The sequence below is a fragment of the Meriones unguiculatus genome, chromosome 5 (genome assembly GCF_030254825.1).
Source record: "Meriones unguiculatus strain TT.TT164.6M chromosome 5, Bangor_MerUng_6.1, whole genome shotgun sequence".
Lineage (NCBI taxonomy): Eukaryota > Metazoa > Chordata > Mammalia > Rodentia > Muridae > Meriones > Meriones unguiculatus.
The window spans coordinates 106159183-106176544 of NC_083353.1; the positions used below are offsets into that span (position 1 = coordinate 106159183).

The window sequence follows — 17362 nt, forward strand, 5'->3', positions numbered from 1 at the left end:
CACAGACTGTTCTGCCACTGCTAATTATGTGCTCACATGTTCATAAGTTGTCGTCTTAAGGCATGAATTTAGGATTTATTCATACTTGAATATCCTCTATCATCTAGTCTGTAGCATACAGTACCTTATGTGTTTTAGAAACTCAAAATTGTTTTTAATAGGATGGTTTAAAAACATCATACACATACTACAAGCTCAATATTTAAGGGGAATTCTTTAATGAAATATGTTAGAAAAACACCAAAATCAGCTAAAAAATAGAAGTTACATTGTGCTGGCTAGTTTTAGGTCAACTCTACACAAGCTAGAGTTGTCTGAAAGAATGGAACCTCAACTGAGAAAAATGCCTCCAGCTGTAAGGCATTTTACTAATTAGTGATTGATGGGGGAAGGCTCAGCCCATCTTGGATGGTGCTATTCCTGGGCTGGTGAGTCCTAAGTTCTATAAGAAAGCAGGCTGAGCAAACCATGAGGAGCAATCCAGTAAGCAACATTCTTCCATTGCCTCTGCATCAGTTGCTGCCTCCAGGTTCCTGCCCTGCTTGAGTTCATGTCCCAACTTCCTTTGATGGTAAACTGTGATGTGGAAACCTAAGCTGAATAAACCCCTTTTCTCCCCAAGTTGTTTGGTTATGGCATTTCATCACAGGAATAGTAACCCTAAGTAAGATATACATAGTCTCTGAAATCGTGCCAATAGAGAAACATGTTTGGACAGGTTTGTTGTTGTTGTTAATTTTTCTAAAAAATACTTTTAGGAATAAAAGTATGTTAAATTATGTTTATTTGATTATCAGTGACATCAGTTTTGTTCTTCAGTAGGAAAGAACTGAATTATGCAAAGATATAGTTCAATATTAAAGTGATTGAGTCTTACTATGTGACAGGCAATACACTTGATGTTGGGAGTCCAAAGGTGGCTAAGACATAGCTCTATGCTTGAAGAGCTCACATCCTAGACGCTATTTTATTATAATGTCTGCAGGAGATCTGACAAAGTCAGTATATAAAAGAGCCCATTCTGGAGGAGCCACGAGCTTACAGACATCCATAATTTGGCCTGCATGCTTCCTTTACTTCACTATGAATATGTTCTTAAGAAAAATATTTATTTCTAGTGTGTGTGTGTATGTGTGTGTGTGTGTGTGTGTGTGTTGGTTTGAATGAGAATAGCTCTCATTGGCCCATGTGTTTGAATGCTTAGTCCCCAGTTAATAGTGTGTGTGTGTTGGTTTGAATGAGAATAGCTCTCATTGGCCCATGTGTTTGAATGCTTAGTCCCCAGTTAATAGTGTGTGTGTGTTGGTTTGAATGAGAATAGCTCTCATTGGCCCATGTGTTTGAATGCTTAGTCCCCAGTTAATAGAACTGTGTGGGAAGGGCTAGAAGACCTTGGAAAAAGAATGACACTAGCAGTGGGCTTTGAGGTTTCAAAAACCCATGTTAGGCCCAGTCTCTATGTCTGTATTTCTCTGCCTGCCTGTAGATCAGGATGTAAGCTCTCAGTCTCGTGTTAGCCTGCCTGCCACCATGATGAGAATGGAGTCATCTTCTGAAAGTAAGCAAGCTTCCAATTAAATGCTTTCTTCTATAAGTTGTCTTGGCCATGGTGTCTCCTCACAGCAATAGAACAATAAATAAGGCAGTTTATCTGTGCCATCGTTATGACATGTGTGTGTGGGTACCCTTGGAGGTCAGAAGAGGGTGTCATATTCCCTTGACCTGCAATTATAGGTGGTTATTATTGGTCACTCGACCTGGTTGTTAGGAGATAAACTTGGCTCCAAACAAGTGCTACAAACTATGGAGCCATCATTCCAGTTCTGCTCACTTGTACTGAATGCCTCAAGACCTATCTTAAACAATCACTTCTTCTGGGAAGCCTTTCCTAAGCCTCAGAGGTGAACGAATCCCATCTCTTTGTTGTTTCTAAACCACCTTAACCAGCTGTCTTGCAGGATTTCTCACATCTTATTGTGATTAATTGTCCCCATTTCTATATCGAGTCCCTCATTGATTTCCTAGTTCTTAGTTGTGAGTTTACCTAAGACAAGGGTTGCTTCCTAATCTTATTGGTTATTTATTTTCACAATTGGCTGCAGACCTCTCAGATAACATTGGCTCAGAGCTGAGCACCAGCTGGGATGTACAAAATAAGAGCTTCCTGCTAGTGTTAGTGACAAGACACTCACTGATTCCATTCAGCCCAGTTAATACGACCGAGAACCAACTCAAATAATAATAAGGATTTAGGCACACCACTACTGCTAAGAAATACATGCATAGAGAATGGGCCTAGCATGGGTTTTTGAAACCTCAAAACCTACTGCTAGTGTCACTTTTTCTCCAGACACTTTACATGTTCTCATTTACTCTAACAAATTTGAAAAGTACTATCTCATTTTATTAGCTGTAGAAAAAAAAAAAAACGTTCAGAGGAGTAATTTGTCCAAGGTCATACGCCACTCCAGGTGGTCTGCCTGTCAAGTACATGTGCTGTATTTTGTCCCTATACAATGTAGGGGACGAATGTACCTGAAGAGAGATCAAAACAAAGGTCCAAAGGGCACACGAAACTTAGAGAGTGCACATGGATGTTGGCAATCAGACAAACCTTCATGGAGGTGCGCACTTAGAGAACCAGGTCTCCCTTCAACACTGGAAAATACCAATGAATTTCAGGAAAGCAAACTGAGGGGGTCGCGTTGGCTATCTGTCTGAGGGATCCTGAGGAGACCTTTCCAGCTTTCTTGTGGCTTCCCCTGTCTGGTTTGCTCAGTGAGGTGAGAGAATTGTGCACTGTTACGTGGGCCACAAAAATCGCCTCCAAGACGATCTGCTTAGGTCTCTTCCTCCTCAAAGAAGATGAGGTGACTCTCTACTTCACTGTGGTCTGCACTCCCTCTTCTTGGGTTAGGGGAAGGTTTTCCCCAGCCTGAAGGGCTGGGCAGCTTTATTTATACCTTCATTTAGGTCTTAGCATACAGGGTGTGTGTTAGCAGGGATGGATGGATGAGTCCGTTCCTCCTCACCTGGAGGTTGGGGTCATTGGCCTCTTTCTCCTGAGCTGATTCAGGAAAGGAGATGCTTCGTTTTGCTCACCGAATGATGTGTCAGGGTGTGCGCCCGTGCGTATGCGCCCTAGCAAGGTAGCTCTTTTCTCTCTCACCTCAGGGTAGGGAAGCTGACACCTCTCTTCAACCTAGAGGGCGTGAGGATGGTTATCTTCGCCTCCAACTGGGACGTGACTCTCTCCTCCAAACCATGAAGGTGGTGGTGAGGAACTCTCGGCTTCCCTTCCCTTCACTCCGCGTGAGCGGCTGGTTCCCACACAGTCACGCTCCTCTGGCTGGAAGCCAGGCTCTCCCCTCTCCCTACGCCAGCAACCGAAGGCGGGGCGCTCGGGAGTAGGCGGGGGCGGAGCGGGCTCTGCGGCGAGGGGCGGAGACAGCGCTAGCCACGCCCCTCAGCACCGCCCACCACTCTCCGGCTGGCAAGCTCGCTGCCGAGACCCCGAGCCGCGGCTGTCTGCTGGGCTCCGGAGCCGCGGATCACCTTCGGTCGCCCCGCGCCGTCCTCCCGGCGCCGCCTGGCCCTCCGCCTCGAGCATCCTCAGCCCCTCAAGCCAGATGATGAACTTCCTGAGGCGCCGGCTGTCGGACAGCAGCTTCATCGCCAACCTGCCCAATGGCTACATGACTGACCTTCAGCGCCCGGAGCCGCAGCAGCCCCCTCCTGCCCCCGGCCCCGGGGCCGCCTCGGCGTCGGCGGCCACCTCAGCTGCCTCGCCGGGCCCCGAGCGCAGGCCGCCACCCGCCCAGGCACCCGCGCCGCAGCCCGCGCCGCAGCCCGCGCCGTCGCCGTCGGTGGGCAGCAGCTTCTTCAGCTCGCTGTCGCAAGCCGTGAAGCAGACGGCCGCCTCCGCCGGCCTGGTGGACGCGCCCGCGCCTTCGGCCGCCTCCAGGAAGGCCAAGGTGCTGCTGGTGGTCGACGAGCCGCACACCGACTGGTAGGCCCCTGCGGGGTCCGCCGGGGGCAGGGTGTGAAGATGGACCCTCGAGGTCACCCGGGAGGTGGCCGTGTGTGGGAGGGGCCGGGGTAGGCACCGACCTCCCAGAGACTCGGGTCCTGAGGCTCAGTGGTCTCCAGGCTGCTAGCAGAGCGAGCTACTTCATTAAGCACCCGTGGGACTTAAAATATAGTGATAAGTCTACCAGGTTCCGGAGGAAGGCCACACAACCAAGAGTATCTGGGCAGCACAAATTGGCCTTGATGGTGATGGTGGGGACACCACAAAGTTGGGTGGGAAGGGGAAGGGGGGGGAGGTTGGATCTGAGAAGAGTTGGGGAAGAGAGGGTGAATATGATCAAAACAGGTTGTAAAGCATCCTCAAGAACTAATAAAAAACAAAACAGAAAATATTCAAGGGGGGACAGTCTTAACAGTTCAGACACATACAAGCTAAGGTGGAAATAGACCCAGATGGCCACCAAAAAACAATGTACTCTGCAAGGCCTGGAGTGAACTGGAAATGGCTATTGGTATTTAAGGTGGATAAGGTGACAGCGATTTAAAAAAAAAAAACAAAAAACCTGTACCTTTGAAATCTGGTGTCCTGTATTGACATCTATAGGTGGGTTAGATCACAGATGTGCTAACTCAGAGTGTGACTGACATCTGTTTAAAAATAAGGAGATTATTACATATGTGCAGCAGGGAGGGGAATGTATGTTTAAAATTTTTTCTCTCTCTTTCTGTGTGTGTGTGTGTGTGTGTGTGTGTGTGTGTGTGTGTGTAAATGATGGTGGCTTTTTCCAGCTGAATGATGAAGACCTAAGTAAAATATTACAGATTGTTAAAGGGCACAAATAAAATGATTGGACTTAATGCAGTAAAGGAGAAACTTCAAGAATGCTTTTCTTTCTTTCTTTCTTTCTTTTTTAAAGAGATACGGGGAGTGGGGAAGATTGGGGAAGGTGTTAGGTTTAATTGAGAAACACATGGATGGAGTCCACTGAAGACTAATTAAGAGAGTGGTTCCTTTGATGCAGCAGGAAGCTGACTTTAGAGATGGTGGGCTGGCTGGTGGGCCTGGAGACCAGAAAAGGCCAGGAATCTAAGGTGGTTTTTTTCTTTAGGAACTGGAGGAGAAGGGTTTCTGTTTCCTCCCCCCACCTCCCCCAAGGGCTTCAGGTTGATTGGTGCCTGGTTCTGAGGTTCTTCCAGAGGAAAGAACAGGGACCCCAGAGCTGTTTATTTCTCTGTTGCTGCTTCCCTGTTTTGCTTTCTCTGCCATTCCTTCACTGAGAGGCTTGGAGGGAGGGAGGGAGGGAGGGAGTGGGGAGTGCTGGTGTGAGCTGGACGTGAGATGCGAACCTGGAGATGTTTGTCCTCCTGCTGGCTGCTGTTTCCATGCTGAAAACATTTCCTTTGGGTGGTGTGTGTGCTTGGCCTTTATTCTTCAAGGTGCTAGAGTGGAAAGGACCTTTATCAGAAAATACAAAAAAAAAAAAAAAGCTTCCCACCAACACAGGGAAGGTATGACAATAGTGCCCCTGGCAGTCTCCTTGAAGAATTACTCTCAGTTCAAATCAACAAGTGTTTATTCAGGAGGAAGGGAAGGTATCTAAATTCTGTTTAAGCACCCATTGTATGTCAAGTTCTCTAACAAGGATTTCTAATCTGATATTCCTTTGGGTTTTGGCCACAAAACTAAGGCTTAGAAAAAGGTAAGTGATGAGTTTACAGCTATACAGCTAAAAAACAAACACACAAACAAACAAAAGGTACAGTAACATATTGGCTTTAGGACTGTTTGGCTCCACTGTTGCCATCCTATTGTACGGTCTCATTATTAGAATGTTACAGTGATCAATAGTAATAATACACTTCCTTTTAGGGGTTAGACAATGTTGGGGACCTTTGGGGAAACCCATACTAATTTGGTAATACAGCAGACACCTGAGGCAGTTAACAAAGGCATCTAGAGTTATTGGTTAAGACTATTTCAGAAATTAGTGTCATCCAGAGTTATTGGTGAACATTTAAAAAAAATGAATCATAAAGAAAAGCCAGTAAACAGGGAGGGCCGAGTCTGACATTGATGCTTCCTTTTTCTGTGCAAGCATCTGATTCTTGTGAGCTTTGTCCTGGTTTTTTACCCCACTGCAGGAGCTGTCTGCTGGGTTCTAATTGCTGGTTAGAAACCCACAGATAGGTAGCTCAGTGTTTGTGTGAGCGTGATGAGGCTCACAGCGGGTCTGTTTAGTTAGAAACGAGAGATCTGAGGTTTGAAATTCTCCTTGGGTGGGATTGTTTTCTAGGAAGAGAGCCTGGATAAGCCAGAGAAGCTGCTTTGCCCCAGAGACTAGAGTTCTGATAGAAGGAGGAGGATTCACTTTCCTGTGGGCTGACTCTCAACTGCTTTATGACTTTCTCCGGAGTGATAACATTGATTTATTAAAGCCTTTAAGCTAAGCTCGAGTCTGGGACTTGACGGTAGTTCTGTGCTTCTGTGGTTTTTTTTGTAGGTAATAACAATTCCAAGAATTCTGTCATCTTCTAACATGCCTATATTTGTTTAAAACACCTCAGTTAAATATTAATGAGTAGTTTTATTGAAAGGTCTCTGAACTAAGGAGCAGGTGGCTGCTTATGACAAACAGTAATTTACAAGGGTGCCTTTTGTTCTTAAAGGCTAATTTAAATAATTTGTCTCACAGTTTAAGCAACCTCGACAGAATTGAGTAAGCAGGTGTTATATATACCCAATTCCATTTTTTTTTATGGTGCTTGAGTAGGAAGAATGTAATATCCCAGAAGAACTTAAGAGTATTGGTCCCATCTGAATTATAGAATGCTAACATAAAGAAGGTTTTTAACAAGCGTCTCAGTAATTTCATATTTAAAAGAAAGCTTAAAACAGCTTCTCGAGTTACTGTTAATCTACAGAAGATTCCTTTGAATTTCTTATCCGTGTAATTGTGGGCAGTGTGGTTTGGAGCACCGACTTCTGACTTGGTTCACGAGAGAATTGGAGGGTGCGTCTTTCTTTTCCTTGAAATTCCAATGTAGCCTGGGAAGTTTAGATTAATTACACACTCTAGTTTATTGAAAAATATGTGTGTGCCACTGAAAAATGAAATCAAGCTCATACATATATACATATTATTTAGTTATTATTGTTTTTTGTATTGCCCTAAATAAATGCCTTTTTAAGGGTTCATAGTTACATTTGAAGTGCAGTTAAGATTGTACTTTATGATCTTCATGCTTTATCATAGAGAAGGTGACCATTTGGCACACTATTGCTTCTTCTGTATTTTCCTACTGGTGAAGAGGTTAAGTGTACCAGATTCTCCCAGGCCTCCATGCAAGCAAGCAGCTGTGGCTTCAGTGGTCAAATAAGCTTTTCCTTCTGGTATATTTCAGCATTTGATTTGAAAATCAGTATGGCACAGGCATTCTTGATCATCCAGAAACAACAGATACGATAAGTCAACAGGTGTTTATTAAGCATCTTTATAGGGTACATTTGCTAAGAGAAATGATAAACAAAATCTGTCTTCTAAGAGCTTACTATCCAGCTGAGCAGATAAGATAAATATACATTTTTAAAAATATACATTTTTTTAAAGAAGCCTATTAAAGTTTGCTTCTTGTGTTCAAAGTATGGCCCTTGGATCAACAGCATTGGCATCAAACAAGCCATTTGAATAACAGAATCTTAGGTCCTACTTTCTACCCACTGAAAGGTACTTTGCATTTGAACAAGATTGTCACAATCAAAACAGAGACACACTGAAGTGAAGGATACGTGACTAGTGCTATTAGTCCAGCACCATGACAACTACTATCATTTATTGAGCAATTGCTGTATACAAGATGTTAGATTCAGTTCTAAAAGTGTCATTTGCTCTTGTGATCACAGGGTCCTTTAAAAGAATGAGTGGTAGAGCTGGGCTGTGGCTCATACGTGCCTTCTCAGCAATCAGGAGGCTGAGGCAAGATGATTGTTTTGAGTTCAAGCCAGTGAGACTCCGTGTAAAGGAAGGAAGAAAGGAAAGGAAGGAGGGAAAGAAGGACAAACATAGACCATAGTAGAAATGAAGAAAGAATCTTGAACTGAGCTTCGAGGAAATTTGACTTAAGAGAAGAAGGCTTGGCTTATTATGGCTTAGTCCATAGCAAAATAAAAAGTGCCAAAAAAAAAAAAAAAAAAGGCCACAAAGAGATTGGATTGATGTGCTATACAAAAATTTAGGCTTTTTTTTTTTTTGAGACAGGGTTTCTCTGTGTATATACCTGGCTGTCCTGGAACTCACTTTGTAGACCAGGCTGGCCTTGAACTCACAGAGACCCACTTACTTCTCCTTCCTGAGTGCTGGAATTAAAGGCATGCACTACCACACCAGGCTCAGACTTTTTATTTTTAATGACTAGCTTTTGAGCATTTTATTAAGATTAGGGGAATGAAAGATATGGAGTCCATTTGAACCAGTGTTAATAAGTGACTCCAGGGAAATATTTAGATTGAACTCAGGAGGGGTGGAATTCAAAGGAAGTTTATGTTTTATTTTTGACAAATATTATATCTCTTATTCCAAATTAGTAGGAACATAAAGTTTTCATAGGATTTCATTGTTTATAGAAACAATAGTTTACACTTTAAACTTCTAGGCTATTATAGCTTAAATATGGTTATTTGGGATATCTACAAACAGAAAAATTTTGGTATGAAGAAGGTAAGTGACTTCCTTAAGGTTATTAGGCTAGTAACTGATATACCCAGAACCAGAATTTGTAAATTCAGCCTCTAACTTCTTTTATCTTTCATTTCTATTCTCAGTTCTCTTAGCTATTAGTGGAGGCCTTTCATCTTACAATGACAGCACTGAAACTTGAAGGAAACTAAATAATCATTTAGTCTAGAGAAACAAAAGAATCCATCGAAGGTTGGAGGTCGAAGGATAAAGAGCTAGAAAGATGGCTCAGCAGTTAAGAGTACCTGCTCCTCTTGCAGAGGACCGGAGTTCAGATCTGAGTACTCCTTTTAGGTAGCTTACAACCACACACCCCCTCACACACACACAGAGTAAATCTTAAAAAAGAAGTCAGAAACAAAATGGGGAATAGAACATCTTTCTGGGTCTTTATAATGTTTTTCTTTCTTAAGTCACTAAGGAAATTCTCCAATTTAGGTTCTTTTCTCCTTAAAAATACTTATTTTTTTGCATTTATTTATTGTTTATGTTAGAGATGGAGGGAGCGATGGAGAAAGGGAAAGAAAGGTCGTACACTTGCCATAGCGCACATTAGAAGGGCAGAGGATAACTTTCTGAAGTCAGTTCTCTTACCATGTGGACCTGGGGATTGGCTTATCAGACCTGGGGCAAGTGTCTTAACCTGCTGGCTGAGCTGTCTCACCTTCCCTGAAACATACACTTTTTGTATCTCCTCCAATTCTTTTCTTAAAGCTTTATTTTTTATGTTTAAGTATGTGTGTATATGCCATATTCGTGCAGGTGCCCAAGAAGAACAGAAGAGATTCTCTGAATCTGAAGTTGCAGGCTGTTGTTAGCTGCCTGATGTGGATTCAGGGAGCCCACCTTGGGTCCTCTGCAAGAGCAGGAAGTGCACTTAACAGCTGAGCCATCTCTCTAGCCCCCTTTATTTCTTTCTTTTAAAGAGTCATTGAGGAGTTGTTAGGAGCACTTAAACATATCACATAATAGCCAGGGCAGAAATCATACTGTTAGTGGCTTATTGATGTTTCAACACAGGTCATTCTAAAATTGTTGAAAGTAACTCTTGAATACCTAGTCAGAAAAAAATCCAAAAATCTGCTAATGTTCTTAGGGCCTGGGCTATAATGATGACCTTCTCTTCAGGAGCCCTTTCCTATCTTACTGTCCTGTGTATCCAAGATTACTTACTGACTTTCTGTACTCAAATTCAGGTCTGTAACAGCATTAGCTTTTAAAAATATTTACTAAAATACCAAACAGAAAAAAATCTTCAGAAGTGTATGCTTGTTTCTAAAATGTACAAAACAGTTTCAGCCGGAATACAGTTCATTGCAGTTCCGCAGCTAACACAAACCAAGTTCTGGGAATATAGGATGAACTGGGTGTATGTATCTGTTGGGATCTTCCTGCTCCCTGAGGACAGAACAGGCATTTACATAGCTTTTTAGTATACTATATTAATTAGTATGCATAAAGTGCTATGGCAGCACAGGGATGGGTTATATTATGATTGGAAATGTTGCATAAAATGTATATCATGCATTCTTAGGTAAACCACTTTGCATCTTTGGACTTTGATCTTCTAAAATTTACTAATTGTGAGAATTGTAACACATTCTGTGAGATCCTTTCCATCTCTGCATTATATATATCTATCTTTTACTTTTTTCTCAGAAACACTAGCTTTCCAAATTTTTCTGTATTGGTAATATCTGTAAATTATTGTCAATAAATGGTTAAACATTTCTTTGAATGAAAAAGCACACTTTTGAGTGTTCTATATTTAGTACCTCTTTACAGTTTCTCAACCACATCATTTCCGAGGGAAAAAGAGCCAACCCTGTAATGTTTGTGTATGTTTCATTAGAATACATTTAGCTGAATGCTCTTCCCCTAATAGACCAAAGACTTTTTTTCTTTTTGAGACAGGTTTCCTCTGTGTATCCCTGGCTGTCCTGGAACTTGCTCTGTAGACCAGAACTCACAGAGAGCCACCTGCCTCTGCCTCCCAAGTTCTGGGATTAAAAGTGTGCACCACCATCTGTCAGCCAAAGACTTTTTATATGTATTTTGTTGTTGAACAGAATTTATTTCTTGATTTCCATCATTATGTTCTGTGCTTCACAGTTTACTCAATATATCCATATTCCTTTTCTTATTTTATCTTCACAATGATCCTGAGTAGTAGGTAGAATATCCATTTAACAGATAAACAGACTCAGATAAAATAGCTGGTTGCCCAAGATTAGCTAGCTTATACTGAAAATTTTCCAGCATAAGTTTGTTTTGAGATAGAGCTTCCATCCTGTATTTTGGGCTGGCCTGGAACTCGTGGCAGTCCTTCTGCCTCAGCCTCCTCAGTTCTAAGATTACAGATGAGAACTAGCATACCCAGCTATAACTCTTTTTCACATATAAAAATGGTTTATTTTGCAATAAAATATACCGCATGATTCATTTTAAGTAGTAACGACTCACTGTTTTTTATATTACTGTATTTACCAAAAAGTGATATGCATGGGACTTTGGGATCATGCCTACTGTGTTTAAATACTGTTTTAATACTCAGGTTGGAGGGCTCTCTATCTCCCATCTGTTTCATGGCACTCCTACCATGCATGGCTCTGTAAATATTGTGATGTTTCTATGTGTGCACATTGGGTTACATTGTTCTTCCCATATAGTTGTAATTAAAGACCAAAAGGCTGTAATAGTACCACTTTAGAGGACATGATGATCAAGGAGCTATTCTTCATGTTACTGCTTCAGGACAGCAGGAAGAGGTAGCTGAGAACAAGGCAGGTTACCTATGGAGAGAATAAAGTGAACACATAACACAGATTTCTGAACTCTAGGCATGCTTGTGTGTTTAAGAATAGGAGGCTAGGGCCTGGAGAGATGTCTCTACTCCTCCAGAGGTCCTGAGTCCAATTCCCAGGAACTACATGGTAGTTTACAACCGTCTATACTAGAATCTGATGCCCTCTTCTGGGATGCAGGTGCATTGAAGCTAGGACACATAGATAAAAATAGCTAGCAAGCTAGCAAGCTAAAATCTTGGAAAACAAGAAAAAAGAATAGGAGGCCATACCATCTTTGGTGTTTATTTCTTGACAAGAGCCATTTGAGAAATTTTAACCATCTTATAGAATTTTATAAAGTAAATTAATATTGTATTCAGTCTCCCTACCTTTTTTTTCCCCCCTCTTCATCAGCTTGATACAGTGAAGACAAAGGACTGAGGACCAACAGACCTAGGATTGGGCTCTGACTTCACCATTAACACTATCAGAATTACATAATTGTTTCAGCTTTTCCTTTCTCCTATTTGACAACTTTTCAGTGTGGACTTACTATAGGCCAGACACTTGTGCATTCTGGAATAACAGACAAAATTAGTTCCTTTATCTGAAAGATGGACATAAAAATATGTACATTAAAAAATGCTGTTGTGAGAATGTATATATTTCAAGTGCTCTTGTGAGAAGTAAATAAGGTTCCCAAAAAGCATTTTGTGAAAGATAAAGAGCTCCCTGTTTTCAGTTGTAGGTATCCAACCTGTTTGGCACCCCCTCCCATTTATGTGTGTGTGTAGTATATGCCAGTCTACATGTTCACATATGTATGTGTATACATGTTTACATGTATACATGTGCCTGTGTGTGTATGTGTGTATGTAGGCCAGAGGCCAGTGTTGGCTGTCTTACGCTATGACTCTCTACCTTGTTTTCTGAGACAGGATCTCTCACTGAACCCGGAACTCCCAGAAATCACCAAGACTTTCTGGCTGGGGAGCTCCAGGCTTCCACCTGCCTTTCTTTCCCAGCGCTGCTGGTTAGTGGTTTGTGTGGGTAGCCCAGGCTGACTCATTGTTGTAGTTCAGGCAGGCCTCAAACTCCTGGTCCTCCTGTCTCAGCGTCTGCATCCTGGGATTATGGTGTGTGCCACTGCACCTGACTAGCTGCTTCTTAAATCTTGTTTATTTTGTGTGTGTGTATGTGTGTGTGTGCGTGCATGTTTATGCCACAGTGTACTTGTGGAACTTAGAGGTCAATTGTGAGAGGTTTTCCTTGTACATTATTGGTTGCTAGAGATTGTGCCGCAGAGATCAGTCTGGAAGCATGTCATTTTTTTACCCAGTAAGCCATTTTACTGGCTCAGCTTTTTTTTTCTTTTTTTTAAAAATTCTTTATTAATTACACTTTACTCACTTTGTATTCCCTTTGTGGTTCCCTCCCTCCTCCCATCCCAATCCCTCCCTTCCTTCACCCTCTGCATGCTGCCCCTCCCCAAGTCCACTGATAGGGGAGGTCTTCTTTTCCTTCCTTCTGATCCTAGTCAATTAGGTCTCATCAGGAGTGGCTGCATTGTCTTCTTCTGTGGCCTGGTAATGCTGCTTCCCCATCTGGGGGAGGTATTTAAAGAGCAGGCCAGTTCATGTCAGAGACAGTCCCTGTTCCTATTACAATGGAACCCACTTGGATACTGAACTGCCATGGGCTACATCTGTGCAGGGGTTCTAGGTTATCTCCCTGCATGGTCTTTTGGTTGGAGTATCAGTCTCAGGAAAGACCCCTGTGCTCAGATTTTTTGGTTCTGTTGCTCTCCTTGTGGAGTTCCTGTCCTCTCCAGATCTTACTGTTTCCCACTTCTTTCATAAGATTCCCTGCATTCTGCTCAAAGGTTGCCCGTAAGTCTCAGCATCTGCATTAATAGTCTGTAGGGCAGAGCCTTTCAGAGGTCCTCTGTGTCAGGCTTCTGACTTGTTCCTTCTTTTCTCCTTCTTCTGATGTTCATCCTCTTTGCCTTTCTGGATAGGGATTGAGCATTTTAGCAAGAATCCTCCCTCTTGATTAGTTTCTTTAGGTGTACAGATTTTAGTAGGGTTATTCTATATTATATGTCTATATGAGTGAGTATATACCGTGTGCGTCTTTCTGCTTCTGGGATAGCTCACTCAGGATGATCTTTTCCAGATCCCACCATTTACCTGCAAATTTCATGATTTCCAGCCCAGGCTCAGCTATTTTTTTAAAGTTTTGTTTATTTTCTTTTAGAAAGTGGCATTACTTATTTGATTTGGTTCTCTTGAACAATTTAGGAACAAGACTACATAAATCCTTATCTTAATGCTAGAGTAGTTTCCATTTCACTTGTCACCAAGTAAGGCAGGGGGTAAAGAAAAAAATGAAGGAAGAGAGAAGTATGAAGATGTATTTAAAAGATGTTGCTTATATTCTTCCCCTTATCTAGTCCATTTTTTGTATTGATTTCTAAGTATCAAATAAAAGCATCCTCAGATTTTATTATTTGATTTCTGCTTAATGTTCTTCTCCAGCACACTGCTTATTATGCTTACTCTCTCACTGTAAAAGCTGCAGGGTATCTTCTCAGACTTCTTTTGGTGCTCTTGTCACTTTTACCATTCTCTGTATTGCCTTTCCCCTGTGCTTGTGCTGGACTTGAAGGATCCTGTGATGTGATTGTTTACTCACCTTTGCTTAAAATGCTCTTGGTTTGTATATTTCTTGTTATTTATTTTCCTTACTCTGTTCTCAGAATGAAAGTTCCTTCCTTCATTTCTTCCTTCCTTCCTTTGTTCCTTCGTTCATTTGTTCCTTCCTTCTTATTTACTCCCATTTTCTACTGATAGCCTCTTCTATTGGTTGTAAAGAAACAAGAAAAACAAACAAAATACTGTTTGACTTCTTAAGTCTTTTGGAAGTGAGAGCCTCTTGTTTCTACTTCCTTATCCCATAGTTAATCTTTTGAGTATCTGTTTCTCTGAAATACAAAAAAATTGTTCTTGCTCAGGTACTGAACTGCTAGTACCTAGTGAGAGTGTCACTCATTGAACTGCTAGTACCTAGTGAGAGTGTCACTCATTGAACTGCTAATACCTAGTGAGTGAGTGTCATTCATTGATGCTTGGCAGCGTTTATGTTCTTTGCAGCAGTTCCCTCAGCCTCCAGACACCGCATTCTTTGCTGTCTTCTTGAAGTGTTGTTGCTTTTTTCATTAGATGCAATTGTTCCTTAGGGGACTATTTTCTGGTCACTTTCTTTTTCCATTTGACATTTTCTCACTGGTTCATCTATTCTCAAGATGTCGCTTCCTAAATGTAATCAGTCCCCCTCCCCCCCTTTAACCTTTAATCAGAAATTTGTCCTGATCTTTATTGGTTCAATGGGCTGTTTGACATTTCCATCTAGGTGGTTAAAGGCAGCTCAAGGTCATTTGGCCCAATATTGAATTTCTTTTCTTTTCCCTCTATCTCAGTTCTTCTCATATTCTGTTTCACTTAGAGATTCAAAATGTCTTAGTTTCTTTTCTATTGCTGTGGTTAGACACTATAGCCAAGGCAACTTATAAAAGAGGGGTTTAATTGGCCTTTCAGTTTCAGTGTTAGAGTCTATGATGGTAGAGCAAAGACATGATGGCAGGAACAGCCGAGAGCTCATTTTGTTGTTGTAGTCGTTGTTTGTTTTGAGACAGGGTCTCCCTTTTTAGTCCTGACCATCCTGGAACTCACTGAGATCCTTCTGTTCTTGCTTCCTGAGTGCTGACATTAAAGTCATGCACCAGTACACCCACTCATATCTTGATCCACAAGCAGGAGGCAGAAAGACATACTTGGAAAGGTGCAAGTCTTTTGAACCCTCAAAGCCCACCCCCAGTGACACACCTCCTCCAGAAAGGTCACATCTCCCAATCCTTCCCAAAGAGTTCCACCGATTGAGGACCAAGCATTCAAAACATGAGCTTATGGGAGCCATTCTCATTCAAACTAACAATGATTACTTGCCTCAAACCCTCCTAAACTTCTGCCTGGAACCTCTGCAAGTCTCTTCATGGTTTCTACTTAATAACTTGAATAGCTTTTTTAATGTAAATTTGACTGCTTAGTTCTTTACTGAAAGCTTTCAGTAGCTTTTTATGTCCTGTGGTAAAGTTCATGGTCCCCCTGTGACTTAACCTCTGTATTCCACAGCCGCCTTCTAACCATTTCCAAGCTTCATTTTCTAGTAATTCTAAAATGTCTGCAAATCTGTACAGAGATTATGACATTCCTTCTTATTTTTGTTTTGCTGTTAACACCTGTTGTAATTACCTTTGCTCTCCTTTTATTTTAATTTTTTTCTTTGCTTGACCAAATTAACATTTGAGATTGAGATAGGTATCTACTTTTCTAAACACTCTTTCCAACTAACTAGACTGTGTTGGGTGTTGGATATCTTCACATCCTCTTTTAAGCCTGTGGATTTCCCTCTCTCTCTCTTTCACATAGTATGTGTATATACAATAGTTTACATAGGGAGGTCAGGGGACAACTGCTAGAGTTGGTTCTCTCCTCCCATCATGTAGGTTCTAAGGATCAAATTCAGGTTGTCAGCATTGGTGGCAAATGCTTTCATCTGCTGAGTCATCTAGCCAGCCCAAGTTCATGAATATCTTTACATAATAACTGTTTGTCCACCTGTAGACTGAGTTCTTTTAAGCATAGGCTTAGTACCTTCTTAATTTTTATTTCCTTACCATACATACCATAGTGGTTTCATATACTTTGAAGTAAATCAGTCATTTCCATATTGAGTTGAGCAGGAAAAGATTGGGATATTGGGGAAAAGAGGATAGAAGGGAATGTTGTCAACTGAGAATTATTCTATGATTAGACATTGTGTTAGTCAATGTTCTATTGCTGTGAAGTGACACCATGACTAAGGCAACTCTTATAGAGGAAAGCATTTAATTGGAGCTTGCTTACAGTTTCAGAAGTTTAGTTCATTATCACCATGGTGGGAAGCATATTAGTGTGCAAGCAGACATGACGTGGAGAAGTAGCTGAGAGTTCTACATCTAGATCTTCAGGCAGCAGGAAGAGAGAGAGAGACTCTGGGCTTGGAATGTTCTTTTTGAAACGTTGACGTCTTCCCCCAATGACACACTTCCTCCAACAAGGCTTCACCTTCTATGCCTTTGAAATAGGGCCTCTCTCTAGTGACCAGGTAAGTATTCAAATCTATAAATATGTGGGCCATTTTCATTCAAACTACCACACACATTATATTGTTATTATATTGAAGTCAACCATTTTTTCCTCTTCAAATATAAGCTTCAGATTGCTTGTATGAAAGATAAATAAATTAATTACAAGTTTTCAAACCCCAGAAATCAACCATCTTTAGAGGTTTAGCTCTGACTGTGAAAGCTATGGCATCCCACACCAGTGGGACACATTATTTGGTCCATAACAGTTCTAAGTGAGTGAAGGCAAAGAGAATAATATATAGGCTCAAATTCCTCCTAACTATGATGTCACTTGGCTTTTAAGGGACCATTTTTCTTAAGATAATCCTCCCTTCTTGCTTCATCCAGAAGCCTTTCCCTGAGTGTAAAACTCTAGTCTTGGGCCATCTAAGCTACTTATTTCCTTCTCTAGAGAAGTAGTTCCTCCGTGTTATTGCTTTGCCTATGCTTTTACCAAAGGCTGTGTACCTTCTCTAAATAGTTCTTATGAGCTTCCTGCATACTGGGAGTGTGGGAATGATTTAATTTGCTGATCTTCAAAAACTACCACTAACAGTATATTTATTTTACTCAAAAAGATACAGTTT

The 17362-nt window shown here is 41.5% G+C and overlaps 1 protein-coding gene across 1 annotated transcript in view; it reads left to right on the forward strand.

The window, feature by feature from the left end:
* The first annotated feature begins 3443 nt into the window (after positions 1 to 3443).
* Positions 3444 to 17362, forward strand: part of Syn2 (synapsin II) — a 127834-nt gene continuing 113915 nt past the window's right edge. Inside the window, exon 1 of the mRNA XM_060383965.1 lies at positions 3444 to 4009. Within this exon, the coding sequence (XP_060239948.1) occupies positions 3630 to 4009 (380 nt within the window). The 5' untranslated portion in view covers positions 3444 to 3629. The remainder of the gene's footprint in view (positions 4010 to 17362) is intronic.